This window comes from Lolium perenne, chromosome 6 (assembly GCF_019359855.2).
Source record: "Lolium perenne isolate Kyuss_39 chromosome 6, Kyuss_2.0, whole genome shotgun sequence".
Classification (NCBI taxonomy): Eukaryota; Viridiplantae; Streptophyta; class Magnoliopsida; order Poales; family Poaceae; genus Lolium; species Lolium perenne.
This window is the reverse complement of record NC_067249.2, coordinates 19,657,031-19,671,917: the sequence shown is the minus strand read 5'-3', so window position 1 is coordinate 19,671,917 and position 14,887 is coordinate 19,657,031. Positions and strand designations below refer to the sequence as shown.

The window sequence follows — 14,887 nt, the reverse complement described above, 5'->3', positions numbered from 1 at the left end:
CCGTTGCTCTCGCGCGAGAAGATTCGTAGCCATCTAGGATCGTACGAGTATCGGACGACATTTGTCGTGTGTATAGCAGGACTCAAGAAGGAAATGATGCGCGCGCACACCCTGCCCACCTCCACCTTACCCACCCCACCCCACCTCACCCACCATTCTCTCTCTCTCTTCTTCTTCTCCCCCGTCCTCCTCTCTCGAGCAAGCCTCGCCAGCCACCACCAGACCAGGCTAAGCGAGCGGAGGAGGCTTGCGGAGACCGGTTCCCCCGCTGCACCCCCGCAACCCTCTCCTCCTCCTCCCCCGCGCTCCCCTCCATTTGTCCCCTCCCCCCGCGCTCCCGATCTTAACCTCCACACCCCGGCCCGGCCTCGCTCCTCTGGCCCCAAATCTATCTTAACCACCTCCCTCTTCTTCTTCTTCCTCTTCTTCTTGGAAACAAAACAAGCAAGGGAGGGGACAGGCTTCCCTGCTTCCGTCGGCACACACACACAGTCAGTCAGAGTCAGACAGGGAGGATGAGCGCCTCCAGGTTCATAAAGTGCGTCACCGTGGGGGACGGCGCCGTCGGCAAGACCTGCATGCTCATCTCCTACACCTCCAACACCTTCCCCACTGTGCGTACCCCTCCCCTTCTCCTCCTCTCCTGTTTCTTACATCTTCTTGTGTAATGTAGGCTCTTCTTCTTTGTTTAATCGGATTCATTCATTCCTTCTTTATGTGTACTTGGGGTGGCCTGGTTCTTGATCTGGAATTTGGGGCGCTCGATTTGCCCCCCGGTTCAGACAATGCGGTCGCCAATTTCGACCCCCCCTCTTGTCTAGGGTTCCTAATTTTCGCTACTACCGAAATGGGGGATCTTTTCTGGGAGGCCAAATTTGCGAACAAAAAAAATAGCGATTTTTAGCGACTTCTTCGCTGGTGATTGGCTGTTAACAGCTAGGACCGGCGGAATTGCGGGGGGAAATTGCAGATTCGTGCCAAATTGGCTCCATCCACCCCAAATGTGGGGGCGGCGGATCCGTTTCAAACAGGCGGGGATCGCTTTCCAGCCTTTCTTTTTAGCACTACCCTCCAGACTCCGCCACTCACGCCGAACGCCCGTATTGTTGGTTGGTTGGTTGGTTGGTGGGTTCCATTCGTTGTTCCTTTCACGCAAATCCACACCCAATTGCAGCACCTACCTTTTCACGCATGCTTCGTTTTCAAATGTACTACTACTTGATTTTTTTTCTTTCTCTCGAGGAAAGAAGAAATCTTGAAAAGAAGAGCAAGATTCCACTCACGAGTTTCTGATTGGGGATAGATAGATTAGCAGCTTGGAGCCCTGAGTCATGGTCACCATGTAGCAGTAGAATATCCATTGGACCACCAGCTATAATACATACATGGGGTCTGCTGCTGTGCCATCCTGGTGTGCTTGTCTTCAGGCATGCCTGCAGGAGGAGTGGCTCTCACATTTACAATCTAATTTAATTTACTAAGATGTCGTCCGACAGCCATGTGGCTGTTTTTTTTTTGTTTGAGCTTGGAAGAAATAATTTGCCTGCACACATTGTTGTCCATGTGGCTGTTTATTTGAAGTTGTAAGAAAGAATTATTAGGCTGCACGGATTTGTTGTCTTACTGCTTATTGCTCTCTCTTGGCAGGACTATGTTCCGACGGTGTTTGACAACTTCAGTGCTAATGTCGTGGTTGATGGCAACACTGTCAACCTCGGGCTATGGGATACTGCAGGTAACTGCCTCTCTTACTTTGCTCATGTTTGCTCTGTCTGCTTGGCTTGTTTCTGGTATCCAGTTGTAAAAGTTCTTTCTTTGGGGCTGCAACAGGTCAGGAGGATTACAACAGACTGAGACCGCTGAGTTATCGTGGAGCTGATGTCTTCCTTCTGGCCTTCTCACTTATCAGCAAGGCCAGCTATGAGAATGTTTCAAAGAAGGCAAGACTCATCCTTGTTATCTTTCTTATCTGCAAACCAATTAAGTTTGCTCTGAATCATGCTAGTTCCAGATGTTTTGTGGGCAAGTTTGATTTGGGACTGTCTTTACAATCGCCTTAATGAGCAGCCTATCTGATAAGATTATCATGCTTCTGGCATGTCGACCATGTTGGATGGATCATTGTCTTTCTCTGCTAGAAATTATTCCATGCTAGGAGATATGCTTTTAAAACCTTTTATTGAACAGGTTCAAATGCACCGTTGAATGTGGGTCTTCCAGTAGTTTCCTATTCATTGGAGATGATCCCTCATTTATGTTCCCTGGTCATTGGCTTCACTTATGTTGGTCTTATAATTTTTATGGTTATGCATATATGCTCAAATCAGTTTCAGTTGCCAGTTGCTATATGCAGATGTAACCTATTTGTTTACTGAGTCTGAATTCTTTTTATATTTCAGTGGATTCCTGAGCTGAAGCATTATGCACCAGGTGTGCCTATTATCCTGGTGGGAACAAAGCTTGGTAAGAATGTGGCATTTCTGCATTTTATTTAAAATCTGACCATCTGTTGTGTAACAATAGAAGTGATGTGGGGTTCTAGGTACATTGAAAATAAATGCTATATATATTTTTTAACCAAAGCATTTTGAACCTCAATAATTTCCACTGCTTGGGAATATTGTTGTATACATAAATGAATTGTTTGCGGTTTTGTTATCCTTGTTTTTCTTTTGTCCTGCCACTTTCAGTTTTGTTGTGCTGTTCTCAGTGCTGGTGCTCTTACCGTTGAGCCATTGATGCTTTATTTAGATTGCCAGTTGTCCTCCATTTTTCACCTTCTACCTTGCCCTGGGCAGATCTTCGAGATGACAAGCAGTTCTTTGTGGACCATCCTGGTGCTGTTCCTATCACTACTGCTCAGGTATGGGTTTTTTATGGGGTGATGTAGTTCCTTGTTACCCAAGCATTACATCAAGACTTGCCTTTTGTCTTTATTTTGTCACTCTTTCCCTGGACTATTTGTGTAACTTTCTTTACATGCCAATTTTTGTAGGGGGAGGAACTAAAAAAGCTAATAGGCGCCCCATACTACATCGAATGCAGCTCGAAGACTCAACTAGTATTGCTACCTGCTCACTTTGTTTGGTTAGTGTACAAGGCTATGATGTGGGATGCTGACATAGCTTTGTGGTTCTCGTGATTTGCAGAATGTCAAGGGCGTATTTGATGCGGCAATAAAGGTGGTACTGGCCCCACCAAAGGCGAAGAAGAAGAAAAAGGCGCAGAGGGGGGCTTGCTCCATCTTGTGATCTAATCAATCGGTAGACAAAGAACAAGGGCGAAGTTGCCGCCATGCTATATTATTGTTACGTCTTGCTTCAGCGGAACAGCACTCATGGTCGTCTCCCCCCACCCTAGGTTACTACCGGCAGCTGCAGCAAGGTCTTTCTTTGTCGAGGCATCGAGCGATCCATTTGTTTCAACTTTCTCCTTCCTGCCTTGTGATTATCGCGTGTTGACTGACAAGTCGTGGCAATTAGGTAACTTGCTTAGATGGTATTTTCCCTGTTTGAGACCCCGTAAAAAAATATCTCGTTGTTATCTCGGTTCCATAAGTAGAGACATGATGTAATCGCACTCAGTTTATTTTTTTCGTTGTTATTTCACTTCAATGGAAAATTATGTTTCCCTTCTTATGGTGGCCTGGTAATGCTTGCACCCAGATACTAGCATCCTTGAGATGTGCTGTCATGTTTCCAGCATTTTGTTGAGCATGTGCAGTGTTTTGACCTGCCCATTCTGATACCAAGTATCACAGCTAGGACTTGCATATAATTGCAGATCGTGGAGGGCATGTTTGCAACGGGGTATGTTTGTGAATTATATCATATTGGTTTGGTATCTGCTGCGATAAAATATTTGCAACAGATATTTATCATTGCCAGTTACACATACCATTATATTTAGTTACATTTAAAATAGTAAGGAATAACATGCCCTTGTTTTTCTCTGGATGTGATGTGTTTGTTGGAATCGGTTCAGAAGATTGCCAGGCTATCGATTCTGGTTTGCTGCCGTAGCTCCCTCCGAACTATGTAGCTGTCTCACATTTTCCCTCAAACTTTTATTTGCCTCATTTAACTACTAGTAATTTTGATAATACTCCTCAAATTACTTTGCACTTTGATAATTTGCCCAGTTCTGGTACGAAGTAAACTGGGGCAAATTATCAAATCTCTCCATTTGTCCCACCTAAATATTGAGATGCAAATGACGAAATCAGAGACTTCAAATTCTTGATGTAACTTTTGGTGTTATTGAGAATCTTTTTTGTTCTTCTTGATTTTGCATAGTCTATTTGATTATCATGCTTGTAGTTGTTAGAAAATGTGCACACACTTGTAGCCGATGAAATATATATTAGACTATATTTTGTCAAATAGTACAACAATTGTTTGTAAAGAGACTATGGGGAAGAGTCCCAGACTTATTTTATAGGGGAAATTCCTGCATAGGCGGGCTAGCACGCATCAGCCACCACGGTTAAATAGTACAGCAATTATAAATACTAGTTGAATGCCCGTGCTTCGCCACGGCATCTCAATTTCTTTCTTTATCAGACATGTACGTGATTCACCAGATAATTCAATGGTATAAAAAAATATACATGTGTGTTTCTATCGAGCAACTTAATCATGTAATCCTTAGCCTCATGTCTCAGTCAATCATACTACAGCTACTCATATTTTTAGAGATAGATAAAAGATTCTAACCATAACATGTCTCTAAAAAAATATTAATGCGAGATACACCAATATCATTACATATACATGCATGAAGTATTTTTTTTCAGTGTAGCGTCTACATCAGAAAATGGTAAAGTACACTTCTCTCACCGAGTCACTTTCTTGGCATCGCTCACCTCCTCCCATTTCAATGTGTAGAGCAATTCTTGTGCAGTGCCTTCCTCTTCATGTTCAGGTTTCTTAATAGTTTCTTCTTCTATGGGCACATTTACAATCAGTTATAGATTTGTTGACCTCATCGACATTGTCATCGAAGATAGCAAAAGGGGATCACAGCTGCATATATTGTTCATTTTCCTGCGCTGAAGCCTTTTCCTCTCTTGTTCTACTTTCTCTTCCACGTTTACCACGGGAAGATCTAGCTCATCCAGGCGAAAAGAACGTGCACACATGTTAAAACGAAACAGAGGAAGTACTCCTACCATATTTATTAAGAACGTGGGAAACTGTGAAATAAACTTTGGTAGTCCAAGGATCAAACTATATGTTTATTTGACCAGAGGAAAGTGTTGTCAACCAGAAATTCATCATATTAAAGTAAGCATACCAAAAATCTAGTTAATGGTGTCCGGGCTGTGGCTTGCTTGTACCTGGAGCATTCACATAGCAGCCTCCATTAGCGCTGGAAACCTCAAGTGTATGTGACATGGCCAATTGAAAATAACATGCACAATAGAGTCAAGGCTTCTTTGGAATCCTTCCTCCCTATTTAGATCACGCCATCCTCGTGACAATGGAGAAGTGATTAGAGTTGCTCCACAACAATGGAATCCTTCCTTGTGGGTTGGTATTCCTCAAAGAGGAATAGTATATATATGCATCAGTCATAGTTCATGTATGTACATATGGAAGGAAGAGTTTAAGTAGGTAATACACCGAGCATATTGCCAAGTCTTATTCTTGTTCTCAGGTTTAAGACTAAGCACGGACTAAGATATAGAAACATGTATAGCATCATAGGAGAGACAAAAGAATTGATAGAAGTGGATATTTTTGTTGGGGTACCATAAACAATCTGAATCACTGATGGATTCTCCCCTGCCAAACCTTCATTACAGCCTACATCGTTTTAACTCGTTTTGTCAGGATTTTAGTTCTGATGATAGCACAAGTTGGTCCCTAGGATTACTCAAATTTTACATCATGTACTACCACATTTTACTGTCTAGGCATCTTGTTCAATTCTTAATCCCAAATTACTACTTGTAGCATGCATAATACCAGCAACATACCGAGCGAGTGTGCTTGTAAGGGTACATTGCCCCTATGTGTGGTTTTGGTAATTAATGACAACCCCTATGGACTAATGTTTTCATTGAGTTTATATGAAGGAATATTCCATAGGTACTTCTTGTATTCCATGTGTTGAATTCAAGTATGGATACCATGAAGATAAAGATACACCTTGTGTATTGGTATCAAGATCATCGATTTGAAGATATATATGTGATATGATCAAGAAGAAGAAATGAAGATGGAGTTCTTATGTGGAACTCAATATTAGCCATGCTCTATCTTAAGTGAGTATGAGAAGATACAAGGTTGGTTTGGGCAAGTTCAAGATGAGCATCTCAAGTGGATCACATGCTTGAAGCTTTTCGTCCATTTTGTGATAATGGACATGTGAAGATGTGCATCAATTGGGCTTTCCCATCATAGTGTATGGGGGAGGATTTGTGAGTCCTCACGAAGCAACATTGATCAAGTGAGGCATTCCGGCTTGAGTGAAGCTTGAAGAGTTATCATCAAGATCAAGCCGGATGCGCAAGGCAAAGGTATGGCTGATGTCTACGCACGCTTCTATTCCTGTAGACAGTGTTGGGCCTCCAAGAGCAGAGGTTTGTATAACAGCAGCAAGTTTCCCTTAAGTGAATCACCCAAGGTTTATCGAACTCAGGGAGGTAGAGGTCAAAGATATCCCTCTCAAGCAACCCTACAATTAAGATACAAGAAGTCTCTTGTGTCTCCAACACACCTAATACACTTGTCAGATGTATAGGTGCACTAGTTCGGCGAAGAGATAGTAAGACACAAATGATATGGATGAATATGAGTGGTAATAACAATCTAAAATAAATATGGCAGCAAGTAAACATGCAGTAGAACAGTAAATAAACGGTGATTCGATATTTGGAAACAAGGCCTAGGGGTCATACTTTCACTAGTGGACACTCTCCACAATGATCACATAAATAAATAACTTCTCTTCACTTGTGATACTTTCTCACACTCTCTTGTTGGATAACAAACACCATTCATTGTCTAGGGCTATAAAAGCACACCTCAAGCCGGAGTAAACAAGCTCCACAACATCCGGAGTTCATATTAAAGTAACCTCTAGAGTGCATAATAGACCGTTGCAATTTAGACCGAGTACTAACATAGCATACACACTGTCAACAATAGCTATGAAAAGGGGAATAGATCGCATCAATACTATCATACTAATAGTTAACTTCATAATCTACAAGAAATTACAATCATAACCTACGCGAAGTACTACATGATGCACACACTGTCAACATTACATCATGGAAGAGGAATAGACTACTTTAATAACATCACTAGAGTAGCACATAGATTAATAGTGATACAAAGCTCATGATCACATAAAGATTACACCATGGGAGAGAGATGAACCATATAGCTACCGGTAGAGCCCTCAGCCTCGGGGGAGAACTACTCCCTCCTCATCATGGGAGACAACAACGGCGATGAAGATGGCGGTGGTGTCGATGGAGATGACTCCGGGGGCAATTCCCCATCCCGGCGGCGTGCCGGAACAGAGACTTCTGTCCCCCGAAACGGAGTTTCACGATGGCGGCGGCGTTCTTGGAGTCTTTCTGGAGTTTCGTCAATTGGTATCGGGTTTTTAGGTCACGGGGGATAATATAGGCGAAGAGGCGGAGTCGGAGGGGCACCAGGGCTCCCTCACCACATGGCGGCGCGGCCAGGGTGGGACCCGCACCCCTATGGTGTGGGTCCCCCTTGGCCCCCCTCCGGCTCTCCTTCGGTGTTCTAGAACATTCTGGGGAAAATAAGATCGTGGGCTTTTGTTTCGTCCAATTCCGAGAATATTGCCTGAACAGCCTTTCTGGAACCAAAAACAATAGAAAACAGGAACTGGCACTTCAGCATCTTGTTAATAGGTTAGTTCCCGAAAATGCATAAAATCATTATAAAGTGTGAGCAAAACATGTAAGTATTGTTATAAAACTAGCATGGAACATCAGAAATTATAGATACGTTTGAGACGTATCAAGCATCCCCAAGCTTAGTTCCTACTCGCGCTCGAGTAGGTAAACGATAACAAGGATAATTTCTGAAGTGACATGCTATCATAATCTTGATCAATACTATTGTAAAGCATATGAGATGAATGAAGTGATTCGAAGCAATGGTAAAGACAATGATTAAACTACTGAATCATATAGCAAAGACTTTTCATGAATAGTACTTTCAAGACAAGCATCAATAAGTCTTGCATAGGAGTTAACTCATAAAGCAATAAATTCTTAGTAGAAAGTTTTGAAGCAACACAAAGGAAAATATAAGTTTCAGCAGTTGCTTTCAACTTCAACATGTATATCTCATGGATAATTGTCAACACAAAGTAATATGATGAATGCAAATAAGCAAGTATGTAGGAATCAATGCACACAGTTGACACAAGTGTTTGCTTCTAAGATAGAAAGAAGTAGGTAAACTGACTCAACATAAGGTAAAAGAAAGGGCCCTTCGCAGAGGGAAGCAGGGATTACTATTTTTGTGCTAGAGCATTTATTTTGAAAACATAGAAACAATTTTGTCAACGGTAGTAATAATTCATATGTGTTATGCATAAGACATCCTATAAGTTGCAAGCCTCATGCATCGAATACCAATAGTGCTCGCACCTTGTCCTAATTAGCTTGGATTTCCATGGATTATCATTGCATTACATATGTTTCAACCAAGTGTCACAAAGGGGTACCTCTATGCCACCTGTACAAAGGTCCAAGAAGATAAATCGCATTTGATTTCTCGTTTTTGATAAATCTCAACTTGAGGACATCCATACCAGGAAAACATAGAAAACAGATAATGGACTCCTCTTTAATGCATAAGCATTCAACAACATATAATATTCTCATAAGAGATTGAGGATTAATGTCCAAACTGAAACTTCCACCATGATACATGGCTTTGGTTAGCGGCCCAATGTTCTTCTCTAACAATATGCATACTCAAACCATATAATCATGATAAATCACCCTTACTTCAGACAAGACGAACATGCATAGCAACTCACATGATATTCAACAAAGGTGTAATAGTTGATGGCGTCCCCAGAAACATGGTTACCGCTCAACAAGCAACTTATAAGAAATAAGATACATAAGCTACATATTCTTTACCACAATAGTTTTTAAGCTATTTTCCCATGAGCTATATATTGCAAAGACAAAGAATGGAATTTTAAAGGTAGCACGCAAGCAATTTACTTTGGAATGGCAGAGAAATACCACATAGTAGGTAGGTATGGTGGACACAAATGGCATGGGTTTTGGTTCAAGGTTTTGGATGCACGAGAAGAATTCCCTCTCAGTACAAGGATTGGGCTAGCAAGGTTGTTTGAAGCAAACACAAGTATGAACCGGTACAACAAAACTTACATAAGAACATATTGCAAGCATTATAAGACTCTACACTGTCTTCCTTGTTGTTCAAACACTTCACCAGAAAATATCTAGACTTTAGAGAGACCAATCATGCAGACAAAATTTCAACAAGCTCTATGGTAGTTCTTCATTAATAGGTGCAAAGTACATGATGCAAGAGCTTAAACATGATCTATTTAAGCAAAACAATTGCCAAGTATCAAATTATTCAAGACCATATACCAATTACCACATGAAGCATTTTGTGTTTCCAACCAAATAACAATGAACGAAGCAGTTTTCAACCTTCGCCATGAACATTAAAAGTAAAGCTAAGAACACCAGTGTTCATATGAACGAGCAGAGCGTGTCTTTCTCCCAAACAAAGAATGCTAGGATCCGATTTTATTCAAACAAAAACAAAAATAAAAACATACAGACGCTCCAAGTAAAGCGCATAAGATGTGACAGAATAAAAATATAGTTTCACTAGAGGTGACCTGATAAGTTGTCGATGAAGAAGGGGATGCCTTGGGCATCCCCAAGCTTAGATGCTTGAGTCTTCTTGAAATATGCAGGGATGAACCACGGGGGCATCCCCAAGCTTAGACTTTTCACTCTTCTTGATCATATTGTATCATCCTCCTCTCTTGACCCTTGAAAACTTCCTCCACACCGAACTTCTCATAAACTTCATTAGAGGGGTTAGTACTCAAAAAACTTTAATCCACTTTGGTCCTGTAGTGACACATTGCAAGAACTCAATAAAACATTAGCTACAGCCCTCCAACTCTAGAAAGCCTTGCTTAAAGTCCACAAGAGACAATGCAAAACAGAGACAGAATCTGTCAAAACAGAACAGCCAGTAAAGACGAATTTTTTAGAGGTACTTCCGTTGCTCAAATCAGAAAACTCAAAACTAATGAAAGTTGCGTACATATCTGTGGAACACGCATGAAAATTGGCAGATTTTTCTGAGTTTCCTACAGAGAGCCCTGCTCAAATTCGAGACAGATAGAAATCTGTTTCTGCGCAGAAATCCAAATCTAGCATCAACCTTTTATTAGAGACTTTACTTGGCACAACATTGCAATAAAATAAAGATAAGGAGAGGTTGCTACAGTAGTAACAACTTCCAAGACACAACAAAATAGTAGCAAAAATAAAAATATGGGTTATCTCCCAAGAAGTGCTTTCTTTATAGCTGATACGTCTCCGACGTATCGATAATTTCTTATGTTCCATGCCACATTATTGATGTTATCTACATGTTTTATGCACACTTTATGTCATATTCGTGCATTTTCTGGAACTAACCTATTAACAAGATGCCGAAGTGCCGATTCTTTGTTTTACTGTTTTTGGTTTCAGAAATCCTAGTAAAGAAATATTCTCGGAATTGGACGAAATCAACGCCCAGGGTCCTATTTTGCCACGAAGCTTCCAGAAGACCGAAGAGGAGACGAAGTGGGGCCACGAGGTGGCCAAACCATAGGGCGGCGCGGCCCAAGCCCTGGCCGCGCCGACCTATAGTGTGGGCCCCTCGTGTGGCCCCCTGACCTGCCCTTCCGCCTACAAATAGCCTTCGTCGCGAAACCTCCAGTACCGAGAGCCACGATACGGAAAACCTTACTGAGACGCCGCCGCCGCCAATCCCATCTCGGGGGATTCAGGAGATCGCCTCCGGCACCCTGCCGGAGAGGGGAATCATCTCCCGGAGGACTCTACGCCGCCATGGTCGCCTCCGGAGTGATGTGTGAGTAGTCTACCCCTGGACTATGGGTCCATAGCAGTAGCTAGATGGTTGTCTTCTCCCCATTGTGCTTAATTGTCGGGTCTTGTGAGCTGCTGAACATGATCAAGATCATTTATCTGTAATTCTATATGTTGCGTTTGTTGGGATCCGATGAATAGAGAATACTTGTTATGTTGCTTATCAAAGTTATATCTATGTGTTGTTTATGATCTTGCATGCTCTCCGTTACTAGTAGATGCTCTGGCCAAGTAGATGCTTGTAACTCCAAGAGGGAGTATTTATGCTCGATAGTAGGTTCATGTCTCCGTGAATGCGGGAAGTGACAAATCTCTAAGATCATGGATGTCTGTTGCCACTAGGGATAAAACATTGGTGCTATGTTCGAGGATGTAGTTACCGATTACATTACGCACAATACTTAATGCAATTGTCTGTTGTTAGCAACTTAATACTGGAGGGGGTTCGGATGATAACCTGAAGGTGGACTTTTTAGGCATAGATGCATGCTGGATAGCGATCTATGTACTTTGTCGTAATGCCCAATTAAATCTCACAATACTCATCATAATATGTATGTTCATGGTCATGTCCTCTTTATTTGTCAATTGCCCAACTGTAATTTGTTCACCCAACATGCTGTTTATCTTATGGGAGAGACACCTCTAGTGAACTGTGGACCCCGGTCCAATTCTCTTTACTGAAATACAATCTCTTGCCAATACTGTTCTCTTGTTTTCTGCAAACAATCATCATCCACACTATACATCTAATCCTTTGTTACAGCAAGCCGGTGAGATTGACAACCTCCATTTCGTTGGGGCAAAGTACTTGGTTTGTGTTGTGCAGGTTCCACGTTGGCGCCGGAATCCCTGGTGTTGCGCCGCACTACATCTCACCGCCATCAACCTTCAACGTGCTTCTTGGCTCCTACTGGTTCGATAAACCTTGGTTTCATACTGAGGGAAAACTTGCCGCTGTACGCATCACACCTTCCTCTTGGGGTTCCCAACGGACGCGTGTTGTACGCGTATCAAGCGACTTTCTGGCGCCGTTGCCGGGGAGATCAAGACACGCTGCAAGGGGAGTCTCCACATCCCAATCTCTTTACTTTGTTTTTGTCTTGCTTAGTTTTATTTACTACTTTGTTTGCTGCACTAAATCAAAATACAAAAAAAATTAGTTGCTAGTTTTACTTTACTTGCTATCTTGTTTGCTATATCAAAAACACACAAAAATTAGTTACTTGCATTTACTTTAGTTTACTTTATTTACTGTCTTGCACTCTATATCAAAAACACAAAAAAATTAGTTACTTGTATCATCATGTTTCCTCCTAAGTTTGTTCTTAAAGATGTACCGGTGGGCAGAGGGTCTATCCTTGGGAAAGATAATATAGAAGATTTTTTCACTCATATTAGTACGGTTGAAGATTTTGAAGATAGACACTTGGTAGAACTTGCTCCTACTTATGAAATTGCTGGTGCTTCTTTAGTACACGCGTTAGAAGCTAGATTTGTTAATCTTAATCCTGTAATTCAACATATGTTTCTTACACTCAGTGATATGGAAGAAGGAGAAAAGAAAGATTTTGTATTAGAAACCCTTCTTAAAGAATTTGGGGGAATAGCAAGAGAAGCTAGAAAAGTCTTCACTAAATATAATATTATAGGCTCTTATACCAACTTTGCCAGTACCCTTGAGAAGATGGAAAAAGATAGACAAAAGTACACTAATGAAGTTAATTATGAGGGGGATATTAAAACATCAATACCTTGCAAGCTCTTGGGAATGTGCGAGGCACTAGAAAAGAATTTTGACTGGATTGTTCCTGAAGATTTGTTTGATGAGAGTAGCAAACCTAAGACTAATGAAAAGGGAGCCTCTGAAACTCACATAGAAAAGATAAAATGCACAGTTGAGAAAACTCCAAACCCCGCTGTAGGTGCACCACCCTTTGATAATACTTGATACACACTTTCTGCGCCTAGCTGAAAGGCGTTAAAGAAAAGCGCTTATGGGAGACAACCCATGTTTTTTTTACTACAGTACTTTGTTTTTATTTTGTGTCTTGGAAGTTGTTTACTACTGTAGCAACCTCTCCTTATCTTAGTTTAGTGTTTTGTTGTGCCAAGTAAAGTCGTTGATAGTAAAGTTCATACTAGATTTGGATTACTGCGCAGAAACAGATTTCTTTGCTGTCACGAATCTGGGCAAAATTCTCTGTAGGTAACTCAGAAAATTATTCCAATTTACGTGAGTGATCCTCAGATATGTACGCAGCTTTCATTCAATTTGAGCATTTTCATTTGAGCAAGTCTGGTGCCTCGATAAAATTCGTCAATACGAACTGTTCTATTTTGACAGATTCTGCCTTTTATTTCGCATTGCCTGTTTTGTTATGTTCGATGGATTTTTGGATTCCATTGACTTTCAGTAGCTTTGTGCAATATCCAGAAGTGTTAAGAATGATTATGTCACCTCTGAACATGTATATTTTAATTGTGCGCTAACCCTCTAATGAGTTGTTCTAAGTTTGGTGTGGAGGAAGTTTTCAAGGATCAAGAGAGGGAGATGATACAACATGATCAAGGAGAGTGAAAGCTCTAAGCTTGGGGATGCCCCGGTGGTTCATCCCTGCATATATCAAGAAGACTCAAGCGTCTAAACTTGGGGATGCCCAAGGCATCCCCTTCTTCATCGACAACATTATCAGGTTCCTCCCCTGAAACTATATTTTTATTCCATCACAGCTTATGTGCTTTGCTTGGAGCGTCGGTTTGTTTTTGTTTTTGTTTTGTTTGAATAAAATGGATCCTAGCATTCACTGTATGGGAGAGAGACACGCTCCGATGTAGCATATGGACAAGTATGTCCTTAGGCTCTACTCATAGTATTCATGGCGAAGTTTCTTCTTCGTTAAATTGTTATATGGTTGGAATTGGAAAATGATACATGTAGTAACTTGCTAAAATGTCTTGGATAATGTGATACTTGGCAATTGTTGTGCTCATGTTTAAGCTCTTGCATCATATACTTTGCACCCATTAATGAAGAAATACATAGAGCATGCTAAAATTTGGTTTGCATATTTGGTTTCTCTAAGGTCTAGATAATTTCTAGTATTAAGTTTGAACAACAAGGAAGACGGTGTAGAGTCTTATAATGCTTTCAATATGTCTTTTATGTGAGTTTTGCTGCACCGGTTCATCCTTGTGTTTGTTTCAAACAACCTTGCTAGCCTAAGCCTTGTATCGAGAGGGAATACTTCTCATGCATCCAAAACCCTTGAGCCAACCACTATGCCATTTGTGTCCACCATACCTACCTACTACATGGTATTTCTACGCCATTCCAAAGTATATTGCTTGAGTGCTACCTTTAAACAATTCAAAATTTATTACCTCTGATTTGTGTCAATGTTTTATAGCTCATGAGGAAGTATGTGGTGTTTATCTTTCAATCTTGTTGGGCAACTTTCACCAATGGACTAGTGGCTTCATCCGCTTATCCAATAATTTTGCAAAAAGAGCTGGCAATGGGATTCCCAGTCCCAAATTAATTAACAAAAATAGACACTCCTCCATGGTATGTGATTGTTGGACGGCACCCGAAGGATTCGGTTAGCCATGGCTTGTGAAAGCAAAGGTGGGGAGGAGTGTCATCATAATAAAACTAAAAATAAAAAGGCACTCCTTCATGGTATGAGATTGTTGGCAGGCACCCGAAGGATTCGGTTAGCCATG

At 41.3% G+C, this 14,887-nt stretch overlaps 1 protein-coding gene across 1 annotated transcript; it reads left to right on the top strand.

Moving 5' to 3' along the window:
* The first annotated feature begins 347 nt into the window (after positions 1-347).
* On the top strand, positions 348-3,636 carry LOC127308681 (rac-like GTP-binding protein 6). Its single transcript, XM_051339576.2, has 7 exons — positions 348-614; positions 1,648-1,735; positions 1,831-1,940; positions 2,400-2,463; positions 2,799-2,863; positions 2,996-3,061; positions 3,150-3,636. The coding sequence occupies exons 1-7, from the start codon at positions 516-518 to the stop codon at positions 3,249-3,251; spliced, it is 594 nt and encodes a 197-aa protein (XP_051195536.1). The 5' UTR covers positions 348-515; the 3' UTR covers positions 3,252-3,636.
* Positions 3,637-14,887: the final 11,251 nt, after the last annotated feature.

Bases quoted from the DNA above. Each gene is read 5' to 3' on its own strand.
- LOC127308681 (XM_051339576.2), top strand. From the start codon at position 516: ATGAGCGCCTCCAGGTTCATAAAGTGCGTCACCGTGGGGGACGGCGCC. The intron at 1,736-1,830 runs GTAACTGCCTCT...GGGCTGCAACAG, and splicing joins CGGGCTATGGGATACTGCAG to GTCAGGAGGATTACAACAGA. The intron at 2,864-2,995 runs GTATGGGTTTTT...CAATTTTTGTAG, and splicing joins TTCCTATCACTACTGCTCAG to GGGGAGGAACTAAAAAAGCT.